The sequence below is a fragment of the Canis aureus genome, chromosome 11 (genome assembly GCF_053574225.1).
Source record: "Canis aureus isolate CA01 chromosome 11, VMU_Caureus_v.1.0, whole genome shotgun sequence".
Classification (NCBI taxonomy): Eukaryota; Metazoa; Chordata; class Mammalia; order Carnivora; family Canidae; genus Canis; species Canis aureus.
The window spans coordinates 27528557-27545000 of NC_135621.1; the positions used below are offsets into that span (position 1 = coordinate 27528557).

At 42.8% G+C, this 16444-nt stretch overlaps 1 protein-coding gene across 2 annotated transcripts in view; it reads right to left on the minus strand.

The window, feature by feature from the left end:
* Nucleotides 1-6894: 6894 nt before the first annotated feature.
* ADSL (adenylosuccinate lyase) overlaps nt 6895-16444 on the minus strand; it is an 18506-nt gene continuing 8956 nt past the window's right edge. The window contains exons 5-13 of one of the 2 annotated variants that reach the window (XM_077914414.1): nt 13724-13895; nt 13465-13511; nt 12713-12803; nt 12014-12083; nt 11719-11866; nt 9771-9861; nt 9045-9134; nt 8104-8280; nt 6895-7027 (exon numbers count right to left, since the gene is read on the minus strand). In XM_077914414.1, coding sequence (XP_077770540.1) covers nt 6941-7027; nt 8104-8280; nt 9045-9134; nt 9771-9861; nt 11719-11866; nt 12014-12083; nt 12713-12803; nt 13465-13511; nt 13724-13895 — 973 coding nt within the window. In that variant the 3' untranslated portion in view covers nt 6895-6940. Of the gene's footprint in view, nt 7028-7159; nt 7643-8103; nt 8281-9044; nt 9135-9770; nt 9862-11718; nt 11867-12013; nt 12084-12712; nt 12804-13464; nt 13512-13723; nt 13896-16444 lie in introns of those variants that run through there. The other variant, XM_077914413.1, reaches the window with a different exon arrangement.

Sequence of the window (16444 nt, forward strand, 5' to 3'; positions counted from 1 at the left end):
CCTCAGCAGGGAGTCTGCTTGAAGATTCTCTCTCCCTCTGCCCCTCCCAACTCACTTTCTCAAATAAATCTTAAGTATGACATCTGGATCAGAAACAAAATCTTAGGGGTGCCTGTGTGGCTCAGTTAAGCCACTGCCTTCAGCTAGGGTTATGATTTTGGGGTCCTGGGATCAAGTCCTGTATTGGGCTCCCGGCTCAGCAAGGAACCTGCTTCTCCTTTTCCCTCTCCTTTTTTTTTTTTTTTTTTTTTTAAGATGTTATTTATTCATGAGAGACACAGAGAGACAGAGAGAGGCATAGACACAGGCAGAGTTAGAAGAAGGCTCCATGCAGGGAGCCTGACGCAGCACTTGATCCCGGGACCCCAGGATCACACCCTGGGCTGCAGGCGGCGCTAAACCGCTGCGCCACCGGGGCTGCCCAATAAATATTTTTTTAAAAGAGAAGAAACTATGGAGGGATGCCTGCGTGGCTCAGCGGTTTAGTGCCTGCCTTTGGCCCAGGGCATGATCCTGGAGTCCCGGGATTGAGTCCCGCATCGGGCTCCCTGCATGGAGCCTGCTTCTCCCTCTGCTTGTGTCTCTGCCCCTCTCTCTGGGTCTCTCATGAATAAATAAAATCTTTTAAAAAAATAAGGAAAAAGAAAAACTATGGAATGAATTTTTTATGTTTGCTTTTCTGCTTTACATTTTTTTTTTTTTAAGATTTTTTAGTAATCTCTACCTCCAACATGGGCTTGAACTCACAACCCTAAGATCACAAGAGTCACGGACAGAGTCAACCAGGCGCCCCTGCTTTATATACTTTAAATACATTTGGTTTGTGCCTGGTCTGTGCACTATCCTAATTACAACTTTTTAAAGTTTAAGGCTAAACTACTAAACAACTAGTGTTTAAAACCATGGGAGAGATATAACATTTTCCCATGGTTTTAAACTTCTCAGGACCCTATAGCCACAGCAACGAAAGGGTAGATCACTCATGGGGGGAAACAAACTGGAGGCATTCATGGTCCCCATCTCCCTCCTAATCTCACATGTAGCTACTTAAAACTGCTATTCAACTGGACTTTATTTCCTAAGCAACTTGTTGTGGGGATTAAGGACAAGGAGGTCTACAGTGGTTTCCAAAAATCCCCTCAAACTCCTTCCACCCCAGCCTGGCCTGGGATGTTACCTAACCAGAATTTCTGGTTTACTATACAAAAGGGATATGTATGTATGTATGTATGTATATGTGTGTATATATATATATAAATATTAGAAACAATTCTATTATATATATTATATATTATAAATATAATAGAATATTTTATATATATATATAATAGAATATGCAGTACCAAGAAAGGCATCAGAATCTAAAAGAATCTAAAAGAGCAGATCAAATATGCATTTTGTTTAAAGGTTTCATTTTGAAGTAATCTCCACACCCAATGTGGGGAACTCAAACTCACAACCCGCCCCCCCACCCCAGATGAAGAGTTACATGCTCTCTCCCAACTGAGCCAGTCAGGTGCCCCTCCAATATGGTTTTTGTAAGGCCAAAAGGTCTTGTTAAATGAGAAGACAGAGTGGACTTCTTGTTTTCATTCACCCAAACACCCACTTCTTATTTGACCTTTTGTCTAAGTAGGCTCTGATAGATCATCATGTCCTCTTAAGTGCTCATCCTGAAATCTGGGCCAGAACCCAGCTCATTTTCTTCCTAAGTTTGGATTTATCATGAAGGCAAATCACCCAGATTCACCACTTACACATTTTCTTCCAGAAACCTAGCCTCTAAGAATTTTTCTGTACACAGGACTTAATGAGGTCACAAGAACAAAATCATACCAGATCCAGAATGGAAAACCCAAATCTGTCTGGACTTCTAGTTATGTTCCAGATTAGCTAAATTTGAGTTAAATTTTGTATCCATTAGACCATACCTCTGATAGAGAACATACCTTGAAAGGAATATATATGAATCCCAGTACTTAAAAATACTACTATGACTAAATATAATTTATTCTAGATAGGATCCTACAATAAAAAAAGAGGACACTAGCTAAAAACTGAGGACTTTGATAATGTATCAATAATGGTTCATTAATTGTGATGACTACATCATACTAATGTAAGATGTTAATAAGGGACATCAAGGATGGGGTGTATGGGAACTTTGTACTATCCTTGCAATATAAAAATATTCTACAATTTAGTTTAAATAAAAATTGCATTAAAAACTTGAAAAAAGGGATGCCTGGATGGCTCAGTTCATTAAGCATCTGCCTTCAGTTCAGGTCATGATCCCAGAACCCTGGGATCAAACCCCACATCAGGCTCCCTGCTCAGCAGGGAGTCTGCTTCTCCCTCTGCTGTTCCACCTGCTTATGTTCACTCTCTCTCAAATAAATAATAAAATCTTAAAAAAAAAAAAAAAGAAAAAATACACAAAAGCTAAAAGAAAAGCCACCTCAAATTCATCAAGCAAGAAACCACACAGTATTTCATTATGTAACTTTCCAGGTTTTTTTTTTTTTTTACTTTCTCGAAGTAAGCTCTATGCCCAACTGGGGGCTTGAATTCATGACCCCGGGGTTAAGAGTGCCATGCTCCACCAACTGAACCAGCCAGGTGTCCCAACTTTTCCTATTTATTTTTTATGCTGACTCATTCTCCATTCTTCGGTTGGTTCAAGTTCAGCATGTACTCTCTTCCATGATGGGTAAACTAAAACAGTCTCCTCTTCAAATTTTAGCCTGCTCCCTGACTGGTTGGTAAACTCCCCCAGGCTCAGAAAGGAAAATGACATTTCCTGAGTCCTTCTTCAAGTCAGACCCTACGCTATGCAATTTCAGCCAGCTAGTCCTCACATTCATCTAGGATTTGTATCACCTATCTGGAAGCACTTAAGCACTGTGCTTCCGCGTAAGGACATGAGACTCTCCTGGTTATCAAATGATATCTACCATCAGCCAGGGGAAGCCAGCAGTAAACACCTAGGTGTCTAACTGCAGCTGAACAGAATCTGGTTACCCCATGGTCTGCCCAGATCCTGATTTCTGGATGATTCAGATCCTGGAGTTCAGGTAACTGGTAAACTAATTCAATCTAATTTTTGAGAAGGCCTGAGTGTTCTCTTCTTAGCCAACATACAGCCCACCCAAGTGCCCTTAATTAAAATGTTAAATGGCTGGCTTAGTCGGTGGAGCATGTGACTCTTCATGTTGGAGTCGAAAGTTTGAGCCCCATGTTGGGTGTAGAGATCACTTTATTTTTTATTATTTTTATTTTTTTTAATTTTAAGATTTTATTTACTTATTCATGAGAGACGCAGAGAGAGGCAGAGACAGGGGAAGTAGGCTCCATGCAAGGAGCCCGATATGGGACTCAATCCCAGGACTCCAGGATCACACCCTGAGCCAAAGGCAGACACTCAAACGCTGAGCCACCCAAGCATCCCTAGAGATCACCTTAAAAAAATAAATTAAAAACTAAAATATTAAAAAAAAAAAAAAAAAGTTAAATGGGAAGGGCACCTGGCTAGCTCAACTGGTGGAGCATACAATCTCGTTCTTGGGGTTGTGAGTTCAAGCTCCACACTGGATGTATCAATTACTTAAAAAAAAAAAAAAAAAAAAAAAAAAATTGGGGCAGCCCGGGTGGCTCAGTGGTTTAGTGCCGCTTTCAGCCCAGGGCCTGATTTTGGAGACCCAGGATTGAGTCCCATGTCAGGTTCCCTGCATGGAGCCTGCTTCTCCCTCCGCCTCTGCCTCTGTCTCTCTCTCTGTCTCCATTTCTCTCATGAATAAATAAATAAAATCTTAAAAAAAAAAAATCTAAATGAAAAAAAATAAAAAAAATAAAAAATTGTGTATGTTAATAGCATAACTTAAGTATATTAATATAAAAACAAAAAAGACTAGAAGAGGAAAGAAAGCACAATAAACCAAATCAAATTGCCAGAGAAGAAAAACCAGCCAAACTGCCAATTGCTAGAGAACAGAAGTCGAACAATCATCACAGTACTGTCATCTTATTTCCTTATTTTCTGTGAGGAAATTGAAGTAAAATCCATGGTATCTGGTATCCCCAGTGTGTCTGGTATATAACATAACTTCTCAGATTATAGATACATTGATAGTAGCTACTTCCTCTTAATGTGGCCCACACTGAGAAGTAGACAATACCTGATCAGAGCCCAATGAGTTAATTCCTTACACAGAACTAGCAGTTTCAAAAACCCCTCAAGATTCACACGAAAAGAATAGTAAACTGCTTCTGAAAGAGTTGAGACCTTCTACAGCTCCATGCTCTCTAAGCTTACCTGCTACATTGACCTATATTTAGAATTTGGTTTCAAGGGCTGTCTCCTTTTCTTCTTTCCAAGAGGTTGAGCTCTTTACCCTGGACTACCTTTGACTTTTTTTTTTTTTAAGATTTTATTTATTTATTTTTGGGAGTAGAAGTGGGAGCAAGAGAAGCACACAGGGGGAGAGGGAGAAGCAGACTCCCCACCAAGCAGGGAGCCTGATGAGAGGCTCGATCCCAGGACCCTGAGATCATGACCTGAGCTAAAGGCAGACACTTAATTGACTGAGCCACCCAGGTGTCCAATCCCAGACTACCTTTGATTGCATATGGTTGGAGTCAACTCAGCCTCTTATCCCTTTCAACATTCCCATTTCTTTTTTTTTTTTTTTTTTTTTTTTAACATTCCCATTTCTGACAACTAGGTTGTCTGGCTTCTGATTGAGCTGTAGGGGAAGGATGGGGTGGGGCAGAGGGAGAATCACTAACTCACAGTAGCTTCAATGTCTGGGCCCAAGCCAGCCTGATCCTCAACAATGGGTATGGGTCTCAACTGTAGCAATAGCTACCTCAGCCACTATTCCTCCTCAAGGTGATATGTGAAACACTGACAAGTTTTCTCCTCTAGGATCAAGGGCCCTAATATTCCCTTACCACTCCTCATAGGACAACATTTTCTCAGGAGGTTGGCTATCTCTGTTTCTCAGACTGGGTGTCCAAAATGGAACATAATGCCATGAATGTGGAACAGTAAGACTATAGTGGAATTTAAGCCTAATTTACATTTATCTTAATTTTTTCTTCTTAGTTTTGGCCACATCATTTCAATCTATTTCAGGTTAGATAAAATTTTAGTTATCTTACCAAAAACATGTATTGGTTAATTATTCTAGTTTTGTGTTATCTGCAAATCTGATAAATACATTTCTTCGGGCAGCCCGGGTGGTTCAGTGGTTTAGCGCCGCCTTCAGCCCAGGGCCTGATCCTCAGGACCCAGGAGAGAGTCCCACGTCAGGCTCCCTGAATGGAGCCTGCTTCTCCCTCTGCCTGTGTCTCTGCCTCTCTCTCTCTCTCTCTCATAAATAAATAAAATAAAAATCTCTTAAAAAAATACATTTCTTCATTTTCATCTATGCTGAAACAGTATGTAGAATTGGATGGGGCTGAGGATAAGAGGTCTGTGGACTAATACCAGTACTCTCCTTACAGGTGGGGGATAGTTCTTAATGATCTTCTTTGGCTACAGCTGGCTTAATCACCTATTAATCTAAGTACCAGGATTAATTGTCAAATGCCCTGATGAAATCAATAGACCCAACTAGAATTTCTGATATACAAGCTTTAAGAAAGATGAAGTGAGCTTGAGTACAACTTGAGCTGAATAAGCCTGAAAATTTACTGTGGCTCTGAATTTCATTATATATTATTTTTTTCTTTTTGAAGATTTATTTACTTGAGAGAGCAAGAGAGAACACAAGTAAGAGAGGGCCCAAGCTGGGGGAGGGGCAGAGGGAGAAGCAAGCAGGGAGCCCAACATGGGGCTTGATTCCAGGACCCCGAGATCATGACCCGAGCTGAGGGCAGCCGCTTAACTGACGAAGCCACCCAGGAGCCTGAATTTCATTATGTATTCTGGCAAAACATAACTGGATACCAAAGGTATCCAACCATACTGAATCAGAGTCCAAGTTATTTTGCTAGATACAGATCAAATTTACCTTCAATAGGGGCACCTGGGTAGCTCTGTCAATTAAGCATCTGCCTTCAACTCAGGTCATGATCCTGGATCCTGGGATTGAGTCTCATATCCGGCTCCCTGTTCAGCAGGGAGTCATCTTCCCCCTCTGCCCTCCTCCCTCCTCGTGATCTCTCTCTTTCAAATACATAAAATCTTAAAAAAAAAAAAAAAAAATTACCTTCAGAAGAGAGGACCAGGAGTTAGTTACTTCCTCAATCAAGTGAGCATATGAAATAGACCAGGCTAGTTGGACAACATGACTGAAAGAACAGAACAAGCTATGAACTACAAGTTGTGTTGCTACAAAAAAAGAGTCCAGGGGCGCCTGGGTGGCTCAGTGGTTGAGCGTCTGCCTCTGGCTCAGGTTGTGATCATAGGCTCCTGGAGTTGCATCCCCACAGGGAGCCTACTTCTCCCTCTGCCTATGTCTCTGGCTTTCTGTGTCTCTCATGAAGAAACAAAATCTTAAAAAAAAAAAAAAAAGAAAAGAAAACGGAGTCCAACACAGCATCATTTTTCTTTCCTTTTTGTTTTTGTCTTTTTTAGAGAGAGGGAGCGGCAGGGCAGGCAGTAAGAATGGCTGAGGGGGAGAGAGAGAATCTGAAGTTGGCTTCACATCGAGCACAGAGCCTGACATGGGGTTCAATCTCACAACCCTGAGATCATGACCTGAGCAAAACCGAGTTAGATGCTTAACCTACTGAGCCACCCAGGCATCCCAACGTAATTTATTTCTGCACTATAAACTCTGAAAAATGTGGAAGCACCACGCACAAGAAAAAAAAAAGTGTATCCAATTTCAGGTAACAGGTCTTGAGATAAAATAAGGCATTAGAGAAAAATTTTCCATGACCCAGCAATAAAAGTTAACGAAGCCAACAACTTCTTGTTTAATTCTTTCCAACTCTACAGACATAATTCTGCTTTCACCTTCATTACACTTTCATATGGTTTTAGCAGGGGATATACCTCCTCTTCTAAGAATCTCTGCACCTGCCAAAGAGGAAAGCAAATGTCAGACAAGAGAAAATGTAAAGACAAACTTTGATAGCTTTTTCAGTATCAGTTTATATTACTGAGAAATAATTTGATAAAACTCTTACTTCACCACTGAACTTCTATTTTTCTCAACTGCCTTTCAGAAATCTGTCCCTAGATATCTGGCAGTTCAACCCACCATGCCCACATGTGCTTCCACACAAACCAGCCCAGTCTGTTCTTTTAGTTGGTCTTCCCACTGTCTACCCTGTTCTCCAAGCTAAACTCATCACTGCTTCTTCCCTCCTCTTCATTCAACAAGCTGCCAAGTGGTTAACTCTCTAAATGGCCCTGCAATCTCCTCATCTGCAACTACCACCACCTTGGCTCAACACCCTTGTCATCTACTACGTGGCCGCCTACAGCAGCTTCCTTGCTGGTCTCCTACCTCCAGTTTGTCTTCCAACTTTAAATCCTGTAACTAGGGCAGCCCCGGTGGTGCAGTGGTTTAGCGCCGCCTGCAGCCCAGGACGTGATCCTGGAGACCCTGGATCAAGTCCCACATCAGGCTCTCTGTATGATGCCTGCTTCTCCCTCTGCCTGTGTCTCTGCCTCTCTCTCTCTCTGTCTCTATGAATAAATAAATAAAATCTTTTAAAAAATAAATAAATCCTGTAACTACATCTGGACACTTGCTGCTCTAGCAAAACCCAAATGATTGTAGTTTCTCTCCCATGAAAAACATCTATGTATTTACCAACTCCTACTTGTCCCTAAGATTCAGCTTAGATGTCAAGTCTTCCAAGAAGTCTTTCCCAACCTCTATTGTAAGGCTGTTCTACTTCTTTGGGAGTTGGTAAACCGTCCAACTCTTGATTTTTGGCTCAGATTATGACCTCAGGGTTGTGGGATTGGGCTTTGTGCTAGGTGGGGGCCTGCTTAGGATTCTCCCTCTCCCTCTCCCTCTGCCCCTCCCCAGCACCCTCCCCTCACTTGCTCTCGCTCAAAAAATTTTAAAAATTAAAATAAGAGCATTTTAAAAAGAGGGCATTTGGAGAAGCTTACAGCACCATGGAAGTGCCAGTGCTTACCTGTCGGGATGCACAACCTGTAAAAGAAGATGGATCCAGTAGACGGTCCAACTGGGAGTGAATGGGACTAAAGTAGGCATCAGCCTGGATTCGCTCTATGAGGTCATTGTCACCCCCTTCCTCCTTGACCACAGCAGCTGCCTCCTGGGAAAGCACTCTGATTTTCTCATGGCAATCCTAGAAAGACAGTGAGGTATTGTTGGTTCATTTACTAAGAGGGCATTTGAACATCTTAAGAAGTCATCCAACACCACATCCATGCTGTCTATGTATGGCTGGTACACAAAGCCCTTCCAGGCTGAGGTGGTTCCTCTCACAGTCTAACTCCAAGAAGATCTTGACCCTCTGATCATATCTGAGAATGAACCTGAAATAAATGCCCATCCTGTGCTGGCCTCTCTAAAGCTTCATAAACCATGTGTGCTTGTGTCCTGCCCACTTCCCATCCTTTTCTATTGGAAATTCAGACCTAATTCCCTCACTAGGAGTGGATCTTTCTACAGGTGATTAAGTGATTCACTTTTAACGAACCAAGTTCACCACAATCACCCTCCAGAGAAAAGCCTGTTCTACAGCAGAATATGGTCACTGTTCTCTTCCAACACCATGACTGAGGGTGATGACAAGAATGCTTTCACTCTTTTTTTTTTTTTTTTGAATGCTTTCACTCTTAAGGAAGAACAGGACTGAGCAGCCCCAGTGGCTTAGCGGTTTAGTGCCACCGTCAGCCCAGGGTGTGATTCTGGAGTCCCAGGATCGAGTCCCATGTTGGGCTCCCTGCATGCAGTCTGCTTCTCCCTCTGCCTGTGTCTCTGCCTCTCTCTCTCTCTCTCTCTCATGAATAAATAAATAAAATCTTAAAAAAAAAAAAAAAAAAAAAAAGGAAGAACAGGACTAAAGGTGCAAACTTCCACTCATCCACGCATGAGGATTTAACAAACCTGGCGGTTACCCCCAGATTTCACCATGGCCATGATGATGTTCTCTGTGGCCATGAAAGGTAGCTCTTGCCGAATGCGCCGCTCAATTACCTAGAAGAATGAACGGAGGGCTAAGATGGTTCAAGGTTATAAAGTCATACATACAGTAAAAGATCTAGTGCGACAATACACACAAGGACATGAACTGCCTTATTTATGAAGACAGAGAGTAGAATGGATCGTTTTCATCCACACTGTATTTTTCGGTTTTCTTTCTAATCCAAAGTATTACTTTGATTTAAAAAAGGAATATTGATTTAAACAAACTTTTGAAAGTTGCTTCATTTGAAAGATTTCTAAAACCTGAACTTTGCTAAATTTCATTGCCCAACCTCAAGAGCCAAGTACGCAATGGAAATGAACCCATTTGCCTCAGGTACTTAAAAACAGGCAAAGGAAATAGTCTGCCCTGCCAGTCACACCAGAGCTGATGATTCATGCTCATAAACAGTGTAAGCCAATTCAAAGTACTTACTTTTTTCTGTAAATGTGTCTATTATAGATTTCAGAGTTAGTTCTCTAGAGCTTACGTCACCACCTTAGGAATGAGCTCTGGTTGGGAAGAACTGTTGGACCAGAATGCAGCTCCGCAAACACACTCGCTATAAAGCAGGAAAATATTTCACTGCCCCTCCCACATTCCAATCCTTCTCCCTAAGATTTTACTTTTTAACTGAGGCTTCTTACTTTAGGGTATACCACCAATCCTTCAGAAATGTTCTGCAACGTATTCAATATGGCATCTGCAGTGAGAAATGCCTCAGCCAAACAGATACGTCTGGAAAGCAAACAGCCAATTCAGTTATCTCTTTAAACAAATATCAATTTTAGTGAAATGTAGGGTGTGTCCCCAGAAGCTGTGTGACTTGTCATGCCACATGTACTACATGGATAATTTCCTTTAATCTCATGACTTCAGCTACCTCCATATCCTGATGACCTCCAATATCCTGATCACCCCACAAGGGGTGTCCAGATCACCTGCTTACAAGCCAGATCATATACTCCACTGGAGAGCTCCACCTGTTTGATCCCTGGGTACCTCAAACCCCAAACTGGATTCAGCCACTTTTTCACTACTTCCTGCTCACCAGGTCAAACCCACTCTTTTTCTCCCTGTGGCTGCTCCTGTCTCAGTAAATGGCATTAGCACCCCACCCCTGATCTTAATACTCACTCTAGTCCACCACCAAGGCCAGCCAATGTGTCCCTGATTTTACCCATATCCTTCCTCTCTGATCACTGCCAGTGTAGACTTGGATTTTTTTTTTTTAAAGTAGCCTCCTAACTCATTCTAATGAGATCTATGTCCCCTTACAACTGATTCTCCAAATTGTTGCAGGGTGTTTTCGCTGGCACATCTGATTAGGTCACACCCTGCTGAAAAGTATTCAACAGCTGACTTATTTCCATAAGTGTTTTATTCCCTGGATTACACACAGATCCCAAGATAGCTAGCTTTAGCTATATATCTTTTTCAGATCCCAGTACAATGCAAGCAAACCATAGTAACATGAAACTGCTTTAAAAAAGTATAGGGGTGCCTGGCTGGCTTAGTTGGCTAAGCCACTGCCTTGGGCTCAGGTTATGATCTCAGGGTCATGGATCAATCCCTGCACTGGACTCCCTGCTCAGTGGAGAGTCTGCTTCTCCCTGTACCTCCACCCCCCTCCCTGCTCCTGCTCTCTCTCAAATAAATAAAACCTTAAAAAAAAAGTATATACATAGGGGTGTCTGGCTGGCTCAGTGGGTGGAGCATGTGACTCAATCTCAGGGTTGTAAGTTCGAGCTCCACATTGCGTATAGGAATTACTTAAAAACTAAAATCTTTAAGTATAAACATAAAGCAGAAAACTATGTGTATGTTGGTACCGTATTCATAGCTACAAATTACTTCTGACCCATCTCATAACCAACCACCACAGAATCGTGACAAGACACCAGTTGATACCTCACCTGCCTTTAGCACAGTAACTAAATTCCTTTTCAAGGCTTACAGGGCTGTTCATAAATTAATTGTGATCTGTAATCGTGTCCCATCTCATCTCTTGCCACAGACACTTCATTCCCCAGTGCTACCTGACTACTAATAACTCCTTAACTATTCTTTCTCCTGCCCTTATGCTTTCATATATGCTTCCAATCTTGTTTTTTTTTTTTTAAAGACCTATTATCTTTATTTATTTATTTATTTATAGAGAGGGAGCTGGGAAGGGCAGCAGGGGAGGGAGAGAATCTTAAGCAGGCTCCACACCCAGTGCAGAGCCTGACACAGGGTTTGATCTCACAACCCTGAAATCATGACCTGAGCCAAAATCAGACCTTAACCAACTGAGCCACCCAGGTGCTTCTATATCTTATCCTAAAGGTCTTTTTAAAATGCTTGTATTTCTTGGTCTTAAAGCATCACCTCCTCTGTGAAGCCTTCCCTGACTCCTCTACCGCCACTACCACTACCACAGAGATTATCTTGTACCCACTCATCCTAACACTCATCCCACTGTTCTACGTTCCTGCCTCCCTGCTATACTCCAGGCTCAGTGGGCACAGATGCTCAAAACATCCACTTGCTTCTCCTCTTCTGGTCTTCCCCCCACCTTGCTGTACATGTACATGGCATCCCCCTTCTACTGACCGATTGGCACTATCATCCAGTGTGCGCTCAAACCACTGCACAGATGCCGTCTGCAGTGGGTCCATGATAAGGGTCATCAGGTGCCGGGCAAGACTGCAGCACCTCTCTGAGCGCATAGGATTCCGCTTGTAAGGCATCGCACTTGAGCCTGCCACATACAAGGAGGAGAAGCAAAGGCAGAGAGACTTCAGAGAACAATGAGTGCCCAAGTATGCTGCTGGGTGAACTATTAACACACCACTCACAGGCCTCCTAGCATCTCTGTAGTGCTCCCATATCTTCACAGAACACTCACCAATCTGCTGTTTTTCAAAGGGTTCCTCCATCTCCTTGAGGTTTGCCAGGAGTCGTATGTCAGTACAAATCTAGGAGGAAAGGGCCACAGGCATCGTCCCACACTGCTGGTGCACAGGACTCTGGGAGCAGGCTAGCCTGATGGAGGAGGTGAGCACATCCTCTCCAAGAGTTCCCGGAGAGTAATAGCTCACTCAGACTTCCGGCTCCTGAAGAGCAGGGATAACAAGTAAGGGAGCATGGAAACACTTCTGTGAAACATTGCTGAAGACAGAGCAAGGAAAGACAATGCAAGATGAGCTTTAGTGTAAACACTGGAGCTAGTCTTGCCCTTTAATGTACCTTAATTTAAAAGGTATTACCTACAGACCCCAGATGGTGAAAATGAAGTTTGACATCTCTTGAGAGATGTGACTAAATAAAGGTCCAAGGCCGGGCAGCCGGTGTGGCTCAGCGGTTTAGCGCCGCCTACAGCCCAGGGCGTGATCCTGGAGACCCAGGATCAAGTCCCATGTCAGGCTCCCTGCATGGAGCCTGCTTCTCCCTCTGCCTGTGTCTCTGCCTCTCTCTCTCCTCCCTGTGTATTCTCACGAATAAATAAATAAAATCTTAAAAAAAAAAAAATCCGAGGCCAATACCATCTGTCTGAGGTGTGCAAAGCTCTCAGCTCCACTCCCAACAAAGTGCTACCACCACTCACCTTGTGCACGGATGCCCCCAAGCTAGCCAGCACAGACAGCACCTCAATATCTACTTTTCGTGTGTAAGTCTGCCCTGTGATGATGAAAGCCCTAGAAATCAATTGAAAAGAACTGTAAGTGAAAATATTTCAGTGCCTGGCTGAGAGCATGCAACTCTTGATCTCAGGGTTAAGTCTGAGCCCTCTATTAGTGTAGAAATTACTTAAAACCTGAAAAAAAAATTTTTTTTCTTCAAAATGTGACTGTGTCAAATAAATGAGCAAAAACACATCTTAAGCAAAAGCTTGGTCTCACTGATATACTTAGTCACACTGAGCCCAGATGACCTCAATGATATGTTCCTGGGACAAACTGTTCTTCCACCCTTTTTACTAACCCCCAGACCCAAGAAGGAAGCATGGGCCTGTGTACCCAAGTCCTGCCACACAGCCTGATGGAAATGACTGGAAGGAGGAGCCATGGTGAAACCTTGTGGCCTTCAGTGGAAATGATCAGATTTAGATGAACCCACTGGAGAACCTCGACATGGGTGAGATTATCCTAAAAATCTCAGAAGTAAACACTTGCCTTCTCCTTGTAGACTACAAAAAGATAAAATCTAGACTATAAGAAAATAAAACCCAAGCCAGAGATAAAAGGAAACGGGTAGAGGACAAAGGAAGAAAAAGTTAGGGTCAAATCTATCGGTCCACTGAACACAAGCCTTCCATCACTCAGGAGGGAAGCCAACGCTTTTCCCCCATTTACCTACCTATTAAATCCGGCCTTTTCTGTTACCATCTTGTCAAGCTGCTCTACCTTGGAAGAAAAAGACATTTCTGTAGAAGTCCAAGTATGACCAGTATGAGAGCATCTCCATATCCTGCCCAGGTTTCAACCCTTGGTACCCGTTCCAGTCCAAAGACTCCACTTGTCCCAAAATCAATCTCTCCTCCTATCCTGAAGGTCAGCTTTATCTCTGATGCTCTCACCACTGAGTTTCCATGTCCCCCGGGCTGCTCTCAGAATACCTTCTGTTCATCTCCCTCAAAGAGCTGCAGGAAGCTGGCTTGAGTGCCAGTGGTGCCCTTTACTCCTCGGAAGCGCAGGTCATCTTGGACACGCTTTAGGTTCTGGAGATCCATGCAAAGATCCTGAATCCAAAGACAGCAACGTTTCCCAACTGTGGTCAGCTGAGCAGGCCTGAAAAAGACCCAAAAAGGACACATGGAAGTCTCAAACCAAGAACTTACTTCATAAAAGCTTCACTGTTTCTTCAAATAAACTGCTACCTCTGGAAAGGGGAAGAATTAAAGAGATAGAGAAACCAGGGTAAACAAAACCAGAGCTAAGAAGTTTCAGCAAATAAGGATCATTCATAAAATTTCATTGATTATAAAACTAAAGGTCTCCTAATATGCTTCTTTATCATCAAGAGGCAACGTAAGGGCAGGGACAATGTCTGTCTTGTTTGTTCCCAGACTCTGGCAAGTTAAATACACTCAGGTAACAAATATTTATCAAGTATCCAATGTGTTCTGGTTTTGAAAATACAACAAATAGGGTACCCGGGTGGCTCAGCGGTTTAGCGCCGCCTTCAGTCCAGGTCGTGATCCTGGAGACCCAGGATCAAGTCCCATGTCAGGCTTCCTGCGTGAAGCCTGCTTCTCCCTCTCTCTGCCTGTGTCTGTGCCTCTCTCTCATGAATAAATAAATAAAATCTTTAAAAAAATATGAAAATACAACAAATAAAACAGACAAGGCTCCTATCCAATGGAGTTCATATTGTGATGTAAACAAGTAAACAAAGTAACTATTGATTTTTTTGTCAGAAATATGAAAACATAAAATGAGGACACTGGAGAATGCTACTCTAGACTGCCAGTAAAGGAAAGCCTCTGTGAGACCAGATCTGATAAGAGGTTAGCCATGCTGTGGAGAACCCCAGAACACACACAACAAGGGATTCTAATGTAACACCTGGTGGCTTTGCTCCCTGTTCCAAGTCTAAATCAATCCCTTGTAGGTCTGTTCCTGAACACAAAACTTAAATTATGAATACACTGCAATAAAGCTGGAGTTCTAATACATGACCTAGCTCATCCCTGATGCATTTTCTCTCCCACTAGGCTAATGACACAAACAGCTGGCAACATGAAGGAACACCACAAGCACAATATATCCCTAAATATCATAGTAGTTTTCTATCTAATTCTTGCTAATAGATTACTAGTATAAGCGAATGGCTTTGCCTGGATCTGTTCACAGCAGCACTGTACATAACAGCCACAAAGTAGAAACAACCCAAATGTCTATTAACTGAAGAATGGACAAACAAAATCTGGTATATCCACCATTCTGGCTATAAAAAAACAAAAACAAAACAAAACAAAAAAAAAACCCTACATGCTACAATATGGATGAACACTGAAAACATTATATTAAGTGAATAAAGCCAGTTATACCAAGATGAATATTGTATGACTCTATTTAAATAAAATGTCCAGAAGAGGCAAATCCATAGACAGAAAATAGATTGTGATTGCCAGGAGGAGACATTGATTGCCAGGAGGGAATGGGAGTGATTGCTAATGGGCATAGGTTTTTTTTTTGAGGGGTGATGGAAATATTCTGAAATTATGTACTGGTGACTTTCTAACTCTGTAAATATACTAAAAAGTCACTAATTACGGGCACATAGTTGGCTCAGTCAGTTGGGCATCCGACTCTTGATTTTGGCTCAGGTGGTGATCTCGGGGCGGAAGGATTGAGCCCCATGTCAATCTCAAGTGGAGAATCAGCCTGAGATTCTTTCTCCCCCTCTCCCCCTGCACTTGCTCTCTAATAAATCTTTTTTTTGTTAAGATTTTATTTCTTTGATAGAAGGAGGGAAGAGGAGAGAGAGAGAAAGGGGGGAGGGGAGGAGGAGAAGGGAGGGAGAGTGCACGCTCACAAGAAGGGGAACTGGCAGGCAGAAAGCAGAGGTAGAGGTAGAAGCAAACTCCCCACTGAGCAGGGAGCGCAATGCTGCGGGCTTGATCCCAGGACTCTGGGATCATAACCCAGAGCTGAAGGCAGACGTTTTACCCACTGAGCCACCTAAGCACCCCTGAAATAAATCTTAATAACAGCAACACTAGGGATCCCTGGGTGGCGCAGCGGTTTGGCGCCTGCCTTTGGCCCAGGGCGCGATCCTGGAGATCCGGGATCGAATCCCACGTCGGGCTCCTGGTGCGTGGAGCCTGCTTCTCCCTCTGCCTGTGTCTCTGCCTCTCTCTCTCTCTCTGTGTGACTATCATAAATAAATAAAAATTAAAAAAAAAAAAAAAACAGCAACACTAATTGTGCACTTAAAAAGGGTGAATTTTTTAGTATGTGAATTATATCTCAATAAAGTTGCTTCCCCTTTTATTATTTTTTAAATATTTTATTTATTTATTCATGAGAGAGAGAAAGAGAGAGAGAGAAAAAGATGGCAGGCAGAGACACAGGCAGAGACAGAAGCAGGTTCTATGCAGGGAATCTGATGTGGGACTCGATCCTGGGTCTCCAGGATCAGGCCCTGGCCTGAAGGCAGTGCTAAACCGCTGAGTCACCCGGGCTGCCCCTGCTTCCTCTTTTTAAAAAGGTTTATTTATTTGAGAGAGGGAAAGAGCGACATCTGGGTGGCTCAGTGGTTGAGCATCTGCCTTCAGCTCAGGGCGTGATCCTGGAGTCCTGGGATCAAGTCCCACATTAGGCTCCCTGCAGGA